The sequence below is a fragment of the Gregarina niphandrodes genome (assembly GCF_000223845.1).
Source record: "Gregarina niphandrodes unplaced genomic scaffold scaffold00002, whole genome shotgun sequence".
Classification (NCBI taxonomy): domain Eukaryota; phylum Apicomplexa; class Conoidasida; order Eugregarinorida; family Gregarinidae; genus Gregarina; species Gregarina niphandrodes.
In genome coordinates, this window is record NW_011645774.1 from 384636 (window position 1) to 398970 (window position 14335).

The following is a 14335-nucleotide window of genomic DNA, read 5'->3' on the forward strand; positions in this document are numbered from 1 at the left end:
GGGGGGGGGGGGCACGAACGGATGAAGAGTCCAATGACATCTATGTGTGTCACCCACCTCGTTTTCTTTAGAGGTGTGTGCTCAAAACTTGGTGACAGATTAATTGTCGCGCATACACACGAGGTAGTTCGAGGTAGTTAATTGTTCTGTTCAAAAATGGTTTAGTCTACTTCCTCCATCTTGGAAACCACATCGGGGTTTGCTTCGACTTCCTCAAGAGGAGGTACGTCCTCACCGTTCTCAACAAGCATGTCGTCCTCGTCGATGCAGAGTCCGAGCTTGATCATTCTGTGAATGCGTCCGGAGAACTGCGACGGTTCTTCGAGGGAGAAGCCTGAAGTGAGGAGGGCAGTGTCGTAGAGCAGCCAGATAAGATCCTTTACGGTCTTGTCGGACTTGTCGGCGTCGGCCTTCTTTTTAAGCTCCTTCATGATGGGGTGGTAGAGGTTGATTTCCATAGTCTTCTTCGAGATCATGTAGCTGGTCATGGTGTTGTCACGAAGAGCCTGAGCCTTCATGATACGCTCCATGTTCGCGGACCAACCGAACTCAGAGGTGACGAGGACGCAAGGAGACTCAGTCACGCGCTCGCTGCACACAACCTTCTCAACCTTGTCGTGCAAGACTTCCTTCATGAGCTTGGTCAAGCCCTCGAAGTCGGTCTTGAGCTCATCGAACTCCTTCTTCTCCTCCTCGGTCTTCTCCAGCTCCAGACCCTCCTTAGAGCAGCACACCAGCTTGTGGCCGGAGTACTCACGGAGCTGCTGAACAACGTACTCGTCAATCGGGTCAACCATGTACACAACCTCGTAGCCCTTTTTCTTCAGAGCCTCCAAGAACGGAGAAGAAGCCACAGCGGCCTTGCTCTCACCAGTGATATAGTAGATGGATTTCTGGCCCTCCTTCATGTTGTCCACGTACTCCTTCAGGGACACCTCGTCATCGCCAGACTTTGAGGTAGGGAATCTCAACAACTCAGCAATCTACAAAGTAACCAGTGACAAACGCTTTCGATTAACGGGATCGGGGATGGGGATGGATTGCATCAGTGTTGCGTTCAGGCCTCATATTTGCCAAAGGCAAATATGCTAATTGCATAGGCAACTGCTGGCCCCATTGCAGTTGATGTGGCCTAGAAGCTTCCTTGAATTACCCACAACTCCCTTTCGTCACTTCGAGGAACAATCCACGAAAGACGAGAGGCGGGTAGACAAGGCCTTATTTAGGCGACGACGTGATAACCAATCGGATGTGCTTGCTTTGCAAAGTCGGACGTGCTAAGTTATCACCGTATTATACATTACGGGCATGTAAGTGAGTGTGCAAATTACCTTTTCGCGGTTGGTGTTATCCTCGTGGATACCCAGCTTGATGTTCTTTGAGAACTGCTCGTAGAACTGTTTGTAGTTCTCTTTGTTCTCCGCGATCTCAGCAAAGAGTTCGAGGCACTTCTTCACAAGGTTCTTGCGGATGACCTTCATGATCTTGTTCTGCTGCAGGGTCTCACGAGAGATGTTGAGCGGCAAGTCCTCAGAGTCCACGACGCCCTTAACGAAGGAGAGCCACTCGGGGATCAGTTCCTCGCAATCGGAGGTGATGAAGACTCTTCTGACGTAGAGCTTGATGTTATCGCGCTTCTTGCGGGTCTCGAACAAGTCGAAGGGGGCTCTCTTGGGGGCGAAGAGAACAGCCTTGAACTCGAGCTGACCTTCAACGGAGAAATGCTTCACAGCGAGGTGCTTCTCCCAGTCGTTGGAGATGCTCTTGTAGAAGGCGGCATATTCCTCCTCAGTCACCTCTTCGGGCTTGCGCATCCAGAGAGGCTTGTTCTTGTTGACCTTCTCGTACTCAACAACCTCTTCGGTGACGGTCTTAGTGAACTTCTTGGGCTCTTCGTCGTCAGCCTTCTTGTCCTCTTCCTCCTCACCTTCCTTCTTCTCCTCGGCCTTCTTCTTGGCCTCTTCCTCCTTACGCTCAGCCTCCTTCTTCTGGGCTTCCTCTAGTTCCTCTCCCTCCAACTCGACCTCCTTCGATCGGCTCTTAGTGCAAGCGAGCAGGATATCAAAGTTAATAAACTCAGAGTGTTTCTTAATCAAGTCAGTAAGTCTCTTCTCCTCCTCGTATTCGAACTGGTCCTCCTTCAACTTCAAAATAATGTGAGTACCACGGGTAATCTTAGGGTAGCCGGAAGACTCCTCCCACTTGCTGACAGTGAAGGAACCACCAGCGGCAGACTCCCAGATGTATTGCTCGTCATCAGGGTGCTTGGAGACAACAGTGACGGTCTCAGCCACAAGATAAGCGGAGTAGAAGCCCACGCCGAATTGTCCAATGAGCGACATGTCACCATTGTTGCTCTCTAGAGCCTCCATGAAGGCCTTGGTACCCGAACGGGCGATGGTACCCAGGTTCTTAATAAGCTCCTCGCGGGTCATACCCACACCAGTATCAGCGATGGTCAAGGTATGCGCGTCCTTGTTGGGGACAATGGCAATCTGGAACTTCTCCTCATCCTTAATCGACTCCGGGTCAGTCAAAGAACGGTAGCGGATCTTATCCAAAGCATCCGACGAGTTCGAAATCAACTCACGAAGGAAAATCTCCTTGTTGCTGTAGAAGGTGTTGATAATAAGGGACATCAACTGCTGGATATCAGCATTGAAGCTAAACTTCTCGGACGACATGTTTGTACAAGTTAAAACTTTTTATACAACTTTAAAAATTCTCGCCGCCCAGGAGACAAAACGGCAGTACGAACTGGCAATCCAGCTTCACCCATTTTTAAATCTGCACAGAGCCACTGTCAGCTTTGAGCTGGACCCCTATGCATTACCACGCAATAGTTTCCCGTGGTGTGTATAACGATGTATAGATTCGGGCATGCCCCGACCCCTATATATATTCTTTGAAAAAAATCCAACCTGTCGGGCCAACCGTGTCGAGCTTCGGAAATAACCAACATGCTTGCATGATGCCTTCCGCGCCATACCTCTCCAGTTCGCGCCGAACCTCTCCCGACCGTCTTCAGCGCTTTTCCTTCTAATATATTCCACTTCGTAACATTCCACGGACCGCTATTTGAATCTTGCGGACAACGGCAGAACGGGGTCACCACGTGTTCAGGCGCTAGCGCGCCGTTAGACCTAGTACGCAGGTCTCCAGCCACCATTTGTGAAAGCGTGCGTCTGTGGTGAGTTCTGGGTGGAAGCTTGTGCCGACTAGGTGTCCTTGTCGCACCGCAATTATCTCGCCGGACAGGAGTCTGCCCAAGACCTCCACGGGCGCACTTTTAGGGTCATTCGCCTTATAGTCGTCGGCTAAGATGACGTCCACCACTGGCGCCCTGATGAATACAGATTCGAGTGGCCGTTGCGGTTCGTCACTCAAGAAGGGCATGGATACGGGCGCAATGAAGGACTCCGTTTGGCGGCCAAAGTGGTTCCTGCAAACTCGGACCCCGAGACCTCCAATTAGCGGCTGTCCATCGGACTTGCCGCCGCTGATTTGGTCCGCCAGGACGATGAGTCCTGCGCACGTGCCCCAGACCGATTTCGAGCCGTCCCGTACAAAACGTCGCAGATCATCTAACAAGCCATTCCGCTCAGCCACGATCCCGAAAGTCGTACTCTCACCACCAGGAATCACGAGTGCATCACACGAAGCTAATTCACTCGGCGTCCTAACCTCGACCACCTCCAGCGCAATCACCGTCCCGCCACGCGCGCGCAGCTGACGGTACGCCTCCTCCAACAACACCGCGTGCTCCTGGAAGGCGCCTTGCAACGCCAATATCCCTATCCTCATTTTATCTGCCGAGCCGGCCTAAAAAATCCAGAGCGCCCTGCCTGCCCGCCTGGCGCTCCCTCGCGACATACCCAGCGAAAGTAACGACAACGGCGATATCGACGGCGACAGCGGCAGCGACAGTCTCCCTGTCAGCCTCAACAGGCAACCTGCTGGACGCGAGTGCTAACTCATGCTCACTCACAGCTCCGTAGATATCACTGATTGTTTCGCTGTTGCTCATTGCCGGCCGTTGGCTACATGCGTTGCCATTGGGGCGTGGCTTGGTAGTCGGCGTTGGCTCCGGTGACACTTTGTTCGTACATGCGGGTCCAGGAGTCCATGACATCTGCTGGGACGGCGTAGGTAAGGGTGAGGCCGGCGAGGTCGATTCGCCAGTCTCGGTAGCGCGCGATGAAGGCGAAGAAGGCGTTGGCAGCTGCGAAGACGAGACGAACACTGTCGCCGTCGTAAGGTTCGAGGATTGTACAGCCTTCGAGGGCAAGTGGTTTCAGCACGAGTTCCAGCAGTCGCTGGTGAGAACATCCCGCTGGTAACTTGGGTACATCCACACACCACCGCGCGCCCCCGGGCACGAACGGCGCCGGCGCCGGCGCCGGGACCAGCGGCCCCAAGCCGAACTGCGAACCCGCAAAGTGCGAAGAAGGCGCCAATGAGCTTGGCCCCAAGTGCGGTGCCAGATGGGCACCTGGTCCGAGATGCGGGGCGGAATGGATGACCCCACCGGAAGCGGTCAAGCCTCGTCGAGCGGGGTTAAATGGTTGCCGTGTTTTGCCGCGAGCCCAAGTCAGTTTGAAACGGCGGCCGTGGGAACGTTTGAAGACGGGTGCGGCGGCGAGCACACGTTCCGCCACCTCGCGACTGCAGAAGTCAACGAAGCCGTAACCGAGCGAACGCTGCTGATCCTTGTCACGAGCCACCTTCACTGACGTCACCGACTGGGGGAAGTACTGTTCGAAGTAGGCATAAATGTACTCCTCATCCTCCCACCGCTCCAAATCCCCGATCCACAACGTCGTGTTTTCCACCGACCCCCGTGGACCCATTTCCAATGCTCGAGGGTCAAGCTCCAACGTACGCGGGCGGGTACGTTGAGTCTCTTCCGCTATCCGTCTGTCTTCCGCTAACCTTTCTTCTGCTGCTGATCTGTCTTCCGCCGTTGACCTGTCTTCCGCTGACCTTCCTGAAGCTGACCTGGCGTCCAATGACCTGCCATCGACCGAATGAGTGGTGAGTTCTGTGCTCGTGCCGGCTGCAGCCGTCGAGACTGCTTCGGCCGGCTGTCGAGTTTGTGCCGCAGGTGTCGACTCTAGAGGTAACCCCGTGACTCCATCGGCATTCTCCCCTTCCGGGCCGTCCGCTGTTTCAGACCGAGCATTGTCAGAGCTGCCCTCGCATGTGGGTGCTTCTTCTGGGCTAGGCGGTGCCTCCCTCGCGTCTAGAGCTTCTGGACTTTCCGCGGCCCTGTGCTCCCCCGGGGGGTGTTCCCCGGGGCTGTGTTCCCCGGGGGGGCGCTGTTCCTCGAGGAGTTTCTCGGGGCTCTGTTCCCCGGGGCTAGAGAGTGGCTCGGTAAGGGGGGTATATTCTGTGTTAGTGGCAGTATGTACCCGTTTGGGTGTGTCCAGGACACAGCTCACGGACCGGTCCAGCGGCCTCTTTTGTGGCAGTTCTTCTTCCTCTTCACCCTTCAGCTGTGTATAGGTCAACGCATCGTCCGGTTTGCTTTCTCCGGCTCTCATTCTTTTTCTTCCAGGCCAATTTTTACTTATGTCCGTAGACGAAGAACACACTACCACCACCTTACAAGGCGCTGCTGTCGCCGTGCCAGCTCTTAGCGCAGCCGGTTTGCCGATAGCAGTGGACGGGAGCGGCAAGGCAGACTCCAAGGCAGACCAGTTCCGACTTAAAGCGGGATTGGCGCGTATGTTGAAGGGGGGCGTGATCATGGACGTGGTTAACGCGAAGCAGGCGAAGATTGCGGAACGCGCGGGTGCCTGTGCTGTCATGGCATTGGAGCGTGTGCCGGCGGACATCCGAGCTGAAGGAGGAGTGGCGAGGATGAGTGATCCAAAGTTGATTCGGGAGATCATGGACGCAGTTTCGATTCCAGTCATGGCCAAATGTCGCATAGGTCATTTTGTGGAGGCGCAAATTTTGCAGGAGATGGGGGTGGACTTTATTGACGAATCTGAAGTCCTAACGCCAGCCGACCGGGACCAACAGATCTACAAAACGCCCTTCAAAACACCCTTCGTCTGCGGTGCTAAAGATCTAGGTGAGGCACTGCGCCGTATCGGTGAAGGCGCTGCCATGATCCGTTCCAAGGGCGAGGCCGGGACCGGGGACGTCACGGAGGCAGTGCGGCATATCCGCGTACTCCACTCTCAAATTAAACGCGCCGCTGCCATGTCTGAGGAAGAACTCTTTGCCTACGCAAAAGAACTGCGCGCACCCTACGACTTACTCAAACAGACCGCTGAACTCGGCAGACTCCCCGTCGTCTGCTTCGCCGCCGGTGGCGTTGCCACCCCAGCCGACGCCGCGCTCTGCATGCAACTCGGCGTCGAAGGAGTCTTCGTCGGCTCCGGCATTTTCCTCGGCGCCTTTCCCGAACGGCGCGCCAAAGCAATCGTCCAGGCTGTTACGCATTACAAGGATCCCAAGGTCCTGGCCGAAGTCAGCACCGACCTGGGGCCTGCTATGGTCGGCCGGACCGTCGAAAGCCTCCAACAATGCGAACAAATGGCGCGCCGCGAATAAACCCGACCCGAATCGAACCGCCGCCGCGAATCGAATCACTTCCCCACGGGTTCAGAGCCGACGCCATCTGCCCACCAAACGTCGCTGACACGTTTAAATTATTTTCGGAAGCGCGGCAGCGGCACGATGCCCGTCAAAACATTTTTGGTTTCCTCAACCCCCAACTCACTCAGCGCACAGAGCACGGGCAGCAGCGCCTGTTCGTTTGGGTTTTTTCCGTGTTTGTGGACCGTGAGGTATGCACGTACGAGTCGTTTCAATTCGCTGTCGGCGTCGTTGTGCGCGATGGAGGGCGAGCCTCCGGGGACCAGTCCCGGAGGTGCAGGGGGCGAGCTTGCGGGGGTGCCCTTGATCCCGGGACTATACCTGCTTGTGGGACTGCCCGTAGACGCCGTGGGCCGTGTGCGGACTTGCTCTTTGAGTTGCTCTTTGAGTCTGGCCACCTCGGCCTCAGTCTGTTTTAGCGACTCGCGCAGACGTGCGACTCGCGCAGTAAGGACTCGTTCGCTGTTTTCAAAGACGCGTTCGCGCTCGGCGAGTCGTTTCAGCGCCTCGTCCGTGTTCGCCTTGGACTCCAGTGCGCGCAACTGCTCCGTGAGTCCGGCGATGGTGGCGCTCTTGTTTTCCAGAGCGACTCCGGCTTCAGCCATACGGCCCTCCAGCCTATGGACTTGAGATTGTAGCCGCGCGCGCTCATGCTCCAAATACGCCTGCCGTCCGTCCAGTTCTCGGCCCCGGCTATCCAGCGCCCGGGTCCGGTCTCCAAGCACTCGCTCGCTATCTCCTAGCATTATTTCGCGATCGTTGAGCACCTCCGTTCTCATCTCCACCGATCGCTCGCCCATCAGCACTCGGCGTTCCGCCTCTCCCAACTCCACCGCCCTACTCTCCAGACGCCCCGCTTCCCCCTCCACCCAGGCCTCTTTAATTGCAACCGCCTTCTCCCGTTCTTGGAGCCCAAAGTCACTCTTAGCGATCGCACTCTCCTTTATGCCCAACACTGCGAATCGCCGATCCACCTCTGCCTCCTTACTACTTACCAGCATCACCTTTCGCGCATATTCCGCCATCTGCTCTTGTAACGCCTGGACCTGGACGGCGTGCGTCTTCTCCATCCGGGAGCCATCGGCTTTCAATCGCGCGTCCTCAGCTTTCAATCGCGCGTCCTCAATCGCCAGTTCCGCCTTGAATTGGCGCAGCTCTTCCGCTCGTCGTTGCATCTCGGCCTCGGCACAGCTCTGTTTTGATTCGAAGCTAACCTTCAGACGGTTTAGTTCCTCCTCTCGATCAGTTTGCTGGCCCTCCTTTTTCTCCAGCTCCTGACTGGCGGCTTCCAGCTCTCGAGTTGCGACGTCGAGTTCCTCATGACGATGCTTTAACTCTTCCAAAACCACTTGACGAGTCTTCTTAAGCATTTCCGTGTTCTGAGTGTCCATCGCCGTTTTTTGGTCAACCAACGCCTTTCGCTCCTCAGTTAACCTCTGTTCCTGTTCGGCCATTTCCTGTTCTCTGCTGGCCAAAATTAGTTCGCGCTCGGCATAAGCCTTCTCCAGGCGACTTTCATACTGTGTCTCGCGCTCTCGAAGAGACTGCTCCAGTAGTTTCAGTGCGTCTTTCTTCTTGTCTAAGCACTCTTCCGACTCTTGTCGTTCCCGCTGATTCGCTTCGTCCCGTTCCTCTTGCTGGGTAATTTGTTTCTTTAGAGACGCAACCTGCATCTGTAGGGCAGAAATGACGCCTTCATCAGTAGACAACTGCTCCAATAAAGACAACTTGAGCTGTGCCACGGCTTCCTTATCATCTTCCAACTGTTGGAATTCAGCCAAAGGGACAATCTACTTAAGTTCATGTACGTGTGGTGTGTGTGTGTGCGCGCGCGACTTTGTGCGCGTGGTTTACTTTATAGGCTTGATTTATTTTCTCTAGTAGATGGTGACGGTCAAGTTGGTCCAAAAGTATTTTAAGGTCGTCATCATGTGACATCTAAAAATTTCCACTGTAATCTAAGTTGTTTAATCTCTGTTCTTTTGAGTCGCTCTTTGAATGCGATTCGCATAATATATTCGATGGGGAATTCAGCGAGTGCATTAAGATCACCTCTTAGCACAGTGATGACACCGTCCTGATTTTCATTTTGGCTTTGTTTGAACTTTTCAGCAAGACATCTAAGTATGGCTAAGCCTACTCTAAATAAGATCTTGTCACCTTCCAATATCAGACTGTCCCAAATCCGTAGAGACAACGGCATAGGGATTCGATTCGAGTAAAGGCAAAGAAGCCAATGTGAGCACAATAATTCTATATTCCAGTCGTCGAATAGCTCGTAGATATCAGGCAACTTTAATCGTACTAATTCCCCAAACACAAACATATCTTGTCGTAAACCCCGCATATCAGGTGAGTAGTAATCGCTCAAACTAAAGCCACGACTATATAACCGAGTATCAACCAACTGTACTAATGACCAGAATGCCAGCTCTTCGGGAAAGATCAATAACAATACTCCAGCCAAAAAGTTCAGAGATTGACAGTAATTCACCGCAGGATTGTACACAGCAAAAGCATATAACAATCTACGTAACGAATCCTGACCACCTGTAGGGTCCTTAAACTACAGTCATGCATCCCGTCACCATGCACCCACGTCACCATGCACCCACGTCACCATGCACCCACGTCACCATGCACCCACGTCACCATGCACCCACGTCACCATGCACCCACGTCACCATGCACCCACGTCACCATGCACCCGTGATAATCCCCATAGACCTCTCAGGGTGTGTGTTCACTTACCCAGACGTGGGAAGGGTATGTTCTCGGCACGTCCAAGTTTATTTGGACTGCGATTGACTCATCAAGCTTAGACTGCAACAATCTGCACAAAGGCCCGGGTGGATTAACGTGACCAGGGGGGAGACGTTACGCCCGCGCAGGGGGGAGACGTTACGCCCGCGCAGGGGGGGAAGGGAGGATAGGGGCGAGATAGGCCCACCCAGGGAGGGGGGTCTACCTGGAGTAGCAACCCACATTTCGCGAGTAGACCATAAGGCTCCCCAGCGCCACTGACCAGCAGTACGGCCGGAGCGTGTGCGGGATACCCTTCCGGCTCATTCTGCGTTTGAAACGGCTGTCGTTGAGCCAGGGGTCTCGTTGGATGAACCGTAACCAGCGGGGTCGGATCCGCGCCAGGTAGCTCCACTCGTGCGCGTAAGTCAGTACCAAAGCGCGAGCCACGGGTCCGTAACCTCCCGTTGGCGGTTCAGTCGGGCTCTGGATCCGGTCCAGGATGGCGCCCGTCCCAGCAGCGACTGGGTGGTCCTCATCTTCCGCGGTAGGCCAGCGGAACCCAAGCGGGTCGTACTCAGGATCTAGTAGAGCCAGTCGGTTGCGCCAAGGCGGATGGAACAGTCTGTAGAACACTCGCCTGCTCTCCGTGCCTTGGTTCAACTCATCCCACATCAACAACCGGCCCAAAAGCACCTCAGTGTTCAACGTGCCTCCTCCGTGAGTAAGCGGCCACTCCTGACGAGACCACTGCGGCAGCAGCATATTATTAACCCTACCCTGACCCCAACCTCAGTCTCGATCCTAACTTCAACTCCGCTACTTTCTTTCCCCCAACCCAGTGTTGCACCTTAACCGAGAATAGCCTAGCAGTCGGAGCCGTGGTGCAAAGGCATTCAAACAGCTTTCAAGCGACTGTTACAGAGGGCTCACAGTCGTCCCTGGCCGACCACGCGCTGAAGAAACGTACCCCACAACCCGACTCACATGCTACAGCTTGGCGATGCGCTAGGCTTTTCCAACACTAAGATAGGCACGGCCCAGTCTCTGGAGCTGAATAGCACTACCAAGATCCTTTATGATCGCAGGGACAAGAACCTTTCCTTCACAGCTTGGGAGCTGGCGCTAACTATCAGGCGACTAGCAGTAAGACCACTTCCACTCCAACTCTGAGGGGCCTATCCACTTCCATCCCATCCCCCTTCTCTCAAAGCAGTGTCTCTGTCTGTAGTGGCAACTGTATCATATACGACAGGACCTATCTGAATGCATTAAGCAAGACACCGTGGTGACTGTGTTTCCACAGTCGGTAGATTCGTTGGTGGCGATATGCGCAATCGCGGGGCTCTCGTGGGCAGCGGCGCCACTCGGGCCGGATGATAAGGCGGCGACGTACGTGAACAACCTGCACGTGTTGAAGCCTACGTTTGTGTTGGTGCACCCGGAGTGCCTGGAGGCGGTGGCTGGCGCGCAGGCTGTCGGCATTCCGGTCGTGACTATGCAATGGGCACCGGCCCGATCCGAACCGGGGTCCAACGGAGCAGGAGCGAAAGACGCCCAGCCCATCCCAGAGCCGCGTTGTTCGTTCGTGGGACGGGCGCACCCTTTGGTGACGCCGTTCCCGGAAGCGTTGACGGGTGGTACGTCCGGTGACAGTGGGGCGCACGGTGAGTTCAACTCGTTGTTGACACCCCACGAAACGGACGTATGTCTGAGGTACCGCAAGCCGGGTTCGGCCTTGGTCATTCCACTCACGCACCGCAATGTGGTAGTCAGCATGGCCAACGTGCAACGCTGTTACGGCTTCCAGGGCGCCTCCGACGTTGAGGGTGTCGAGGGAGAAACCGTAGACGTGAGCTACTGTGTCGCCCCCGTGCACACTGCACACGGTCTCATTACCGGCTGCCTCTCGATGCTCTCGCAACAAGCAGGCGTCGTCATCGCCGACTTCCAGCCTTCCCGCTTCTGGTCAGACATCAATGAGTACCGCTGCACCTGGGCCAGTCTCCTGCCTTACATGATCTTTCAACAAGTCAACCACGGACGCCTCGAGACCCCGAACGAGAAGACCCCCGCTGAGGACAATACTCCCGCTGGAGACAATACCCCTGCGGGCGGTGAGAAGGCGCCTGCGTTCTTCCGGTTTCTCCGGGTGACGTCGATGCACATGGACGCGGCGTTGATGAAGACAATGGAGGAACGGACAGGCGTGCCAGTGTTATGTGCTTACGGCGCGGGTCAGGCAAGTCACCAAATCACGAGCTCGGGGTATCCAACTTTCGACACACGTGTACCGGGTTCGGTTGGCGTGCCGACAGGGTGCGAAGTGTGTGTGCTCAACGACGACTTAGAATGTGTGTCACGTGGTGAAGAAGGTACTGTTTGGATCCGGGGGCACAATGTTATTGATGGGTTCGAAGGCGATGGCGCGAAACTCGTGGACGCCGCCGACTTCGTGTTCCACAACACCATTGAGTGGTCCCTCGCGGAACCGCCCTCTTTCCTTTCCTCCGCCTACGACCTTGGGTCCGGTCGCTTCCGTCAGTACAGTACACTTCCGCAATCTAACGCTCTCGCCCAACAGAATCCCGATGCTCAAAACATGGGCCTCACCCAACAACACGGAGTCGCTGCCGAGACCACTCAGCACCCCCAGGTCCCGAGCGCGAATCCCACGGCGCCCAATTCCAGTCCTATTTCCGAAGCTCGGAGTCCTCAAGCTCCGAGTCCTCAAGCCCCGGGCTCTGAGGTCCCGAGTCCCGAGAAGGACACGCGACCGAGACGCTCCAGTACAGACCACCGGATTACTCGGAGGCGTTCCTCGGCGGTCGAACGCACACAAGAAGAGCATGTGGCCTTCACCGACGGCTCTCCTTTGACAGGCGCGGAGGCGCCCGTGCCGCTTGAGGCCTCGGCTAAAATGGCGGAGCCGCTGACGCGTCCTGTGCCGCCTGAGTTAGCGAGTACTCTGAAAGAGGCGGAAGACGAGCAGATCGAGATCTACCTGAAAAAGATGGAGCCTCAGGAAGAGGAGGGCGACCACAAGGGCGACGAAGAAAAGGCCGTGGCGCCCGTGGTGGAAGGCGGCGACGAGGCGACCGAGCGCTTCCTGACCTACAATGATCAACCGGGTACGATGTCCGGCGCAAAGTCCTCGCCAGCCATATCGGACTGTAGTTTCGGCGGCCTTGACGACCACAACCCCAACGACCAGAACGGCCACCCGGAAGTGCTGGGGAACGGGCACCAGCTGCTCGGCAACGCCCATCGTTCTCCAGCCGGCTCACCAGCCGGTTCCTCCGCTGGATTGCCGCTCGGTTCGCCGAGTGGTTTGTCGTTCCTAGGCAGCGCGTCAATGCGGAGTGGATTCTTGTCGCGCGATTTGATTCCCCCGTCGGGGCGTGCGTTAAGGGGGCAGAAGATCAACCGGTTTGCGTCGGGATTGAGTGCGTACACGGGAGACTTTCCGATGCGGGACGACCCGATGTTGTCGCCGTTGCCTTTGATAATGCGTTGGCACAACACGCACGATCGAGGACGCATGGACGCGGAAGGACGGTTGTACATTGTGGCACATGACAGTCGCACAGTGCGCGTGGAGACGCAGTTGACCTCAACCGGGCACGTTGAAGACATCCTCACCAAACACCCCGCCATCAGCAAAGCACTCGCCGTCGGCGTTTCACACGAATTCACCGGCCAGAAATTGGTTGCACTCGTAGAGCTCGCACACGCCACGGCCGTGACCGTCACCGACCTTCTCCGCGACCTAGAGTCCACCTGCAGTCGCTACGAAGTCCCATCCGAAATACTCATACTGAAAACACTCCCAGACCCGCAGGATACTGTCGCCCGACGCAAGCTTGCCGAACGACTCTACAACGTTTACGAAACACGCGACCATGAACAGTAGTCCGCACTCCAGGCCTGGCCCACAGTTTTTGCTCTATGAAATATGGCGGACAACGTCAACCAAACCCTCCACGACGTCGTTGAACGGACTCGGGCTAAAATCCTGCACTCCCTCAGTGGTATACTCACCTCTGCTAGAGTAAGCACCCAGCGATGATCGCGCGTCGATTTGTGTGTGCGATATATAGTGCATTGTAGGTGGCGCCGCACACGCACGCGCTGGCGCAGTGGCAGACGCAGCAGTTCCAGTTGCGCGTGCACGTGTTGAGTTTGGCGCACTCCTGCCGTACTCTGCTCTCAATGGCGAGCGACTTGTCCGTGGGCGATGTGTTGTACAACGTGGATGAGCGGCGGCGGAAGTTCGACGAGGAAGCTGCGGAAGTGAAGGCCTACCTGCAGAAGATTCGAGACATGTACTTAATCTCGGAGAAGATGATTCAGACCCTCAGCGCGGAATTAGCTACCCAGCTGCCCCCTCTGCCAAATATCCTCCAACCGAATAGCGGTGCTGCCTGTGGCGGTGACCAGGTCAACGGTGGTGTCCAGCTGCCAGTGGTGATTGACAGTCAACCCAGACCTCTACCGCGGTCGACCGTGGTGGAGGCGCTGGCCAACATCACTCTACCGGCCACAACTGCGGGAGTCAGTTCCGACCGGATCGACCAAGTGTCGACCGCAGTCATCGACAATAACCCCTTCCTGCCGGACATCGTGCCCAGACAATTCGACAGAGACTGCTTAACCACCAAAGCAGTTGTCCGGACACCCAATAACGTCACCACCGAAGAAGCCATTGAGTGGCTCACTGTCGATAGCCAGGTGGTCATGCCGCCACAACATCCAGTAGACACCTACCACTCAAGGCTCATGCTGCATCCTTAATCCCGCCCGTTAGTGAGGCCCACTTGTCGCTGATGCCCACTTGTCGCTGAGGCTCCACACTTTCCCAGTGAGGAAGCGGCCAAACCCACTCCCGGCCTGGTGGTATAATCACTCCTTAATTTTGAAAGGACCATCCCTGAGTCTGTGAATCAAGTGCTGAAACGTTTGCTCTTTGGAGTTCGACATGATG

At 55.9% G+C, this 14335-nt stretch overlaps 7 protein-coding genes across 7 annotated transcripts; 3 read left to right on the forward strand and 4 right to left on the reverse strand.

The window, feature by feature from the left end:
• Nucleotides 1–161: 161 nt before the first annotated feature.
• On the reverse strand, nucleotides 162–2684 carry GNI_014030 (heat shock protein 90; the record flags this gene model as incomplete). The annotated part of the gene is made up of 2 exons (XM_011130608.1): nucleotides 162–983; nucleotides 1332–2684. 2 exons carry the CDS (start codon nucleotides 2682–2684, stop codon nucleotides 162–164), a joined length of 2175 nt encoding a protein of 724 aa, XP_011128910.1.
• A 442-nt stretch (nucleotides 2685–3126) lies between these two features.
• GNI_014040 (glutamine amidotransferase) lies at nucleotides 3127–3804 on the reverse strand (the record flags this gene model as incomplete). Its single annotated transcript, XM_011130609.1, has 1 exon — nucleotides 3127–3804. One exon carries the CDS (start codon nucleotides 3802–3804, stop codon nucleotides 3127–3129), a length of 678 nt encoding a protein of 225 aa, XP_011128911.1.
• A 236-nt stretch (nucleotides 3805–4040) lies between these two features.
• On the reverse strand, nucleotides 4041–5543 carry GNI_014050 (RNA recognition motif protein; the record flags this gene model as incomplete). Its single annotated transcript, XM_011130610.1, has 1 exon — nucleotides 4041–5543. The coding sequence occupies one exon, from the start codon at nucleotides 5541–5543 to the stop codon at nucleotides 4041–4043; it is 1503 nt and encodes a 500-aa protein (XP_011128912.1).
• A 28-nt stretch (nucleotides 5544–5571) lies between these two features.
• Nucleotides 5572–6564, forward strand: GNI_014060 (pyridoxine biosynthesis protein; the record flags this gene model as incomplete). Its single annotated transcript, XM_011130611.1, has 1 exon — nucleotides 5572–6564. The coding sequence occupies one exon, from the start codon at nucleotides 5572–5574 to the stop codon at nucleotides 6562–6564; it is 993 nt and encodes a 330-aa protein (XP_011128913.1).
• A 98-nt stretch (nucleotides 6565–6662) lies between these two features.
• GNI_014070 (TBC domain protein) lies at nucleotides 6663–10116 on the reverse strand (the record flags this gene model as incomplete). Its single annotated transcript, XM_011130612.1, has 4 exons — nucleotides 6663–8399; nucleotides 8546–9175; nucleotides 9361–9442; nucleotides 9578–10116. 4 exons carry the CDS (start codon nucleotides 10114–10116, stop codon nucleotides 6663–6665), a joined length of 2988 nt encoding a protein of 995 aa, XP_011128914.1.
• Nucleotides 10117–10338: 222 nt separating this feature from the next.
• Nucleotides 10339–13264, forward strand: GNI_014080 (AMP-binding enzyme; the record flags this gene model as incomplete). The annotated part of the gene is made up of 2 exons (XM_011130613.1): nucleotides 10339–10497; nucleotides 10583–13264. 2 exons carry the CDS (start codon nucleotides 10339–10341, stop codon nucleotides 13262–13264), a joined length of 2841 nt encoding a protein of 946 aa, XP_011128915.1.
• Nucleotides 13265–13306: 42 nt separating this feature from the next.
• GNI_014090 (hypothetical protein) lies at nucleotides 13307–14145 on the forward strand (the record flags this gene model as incomplete). Its single annotated transcript, XM_011130614.1, has 2 exons — nucleotides 13307–13402; nucleotides 13462–14145. The coding sequence occupies 2 exons, from the start codon at nucleotides 13307–13309 to the stop codon at nucleotides 14143–14145; spliced, it is 780 nt and encodes a 259-aa protein (XP_011128916.1).
• Between the last annotated feature and the right edge of the window lie 190 nt (nucleotides 14146–14335).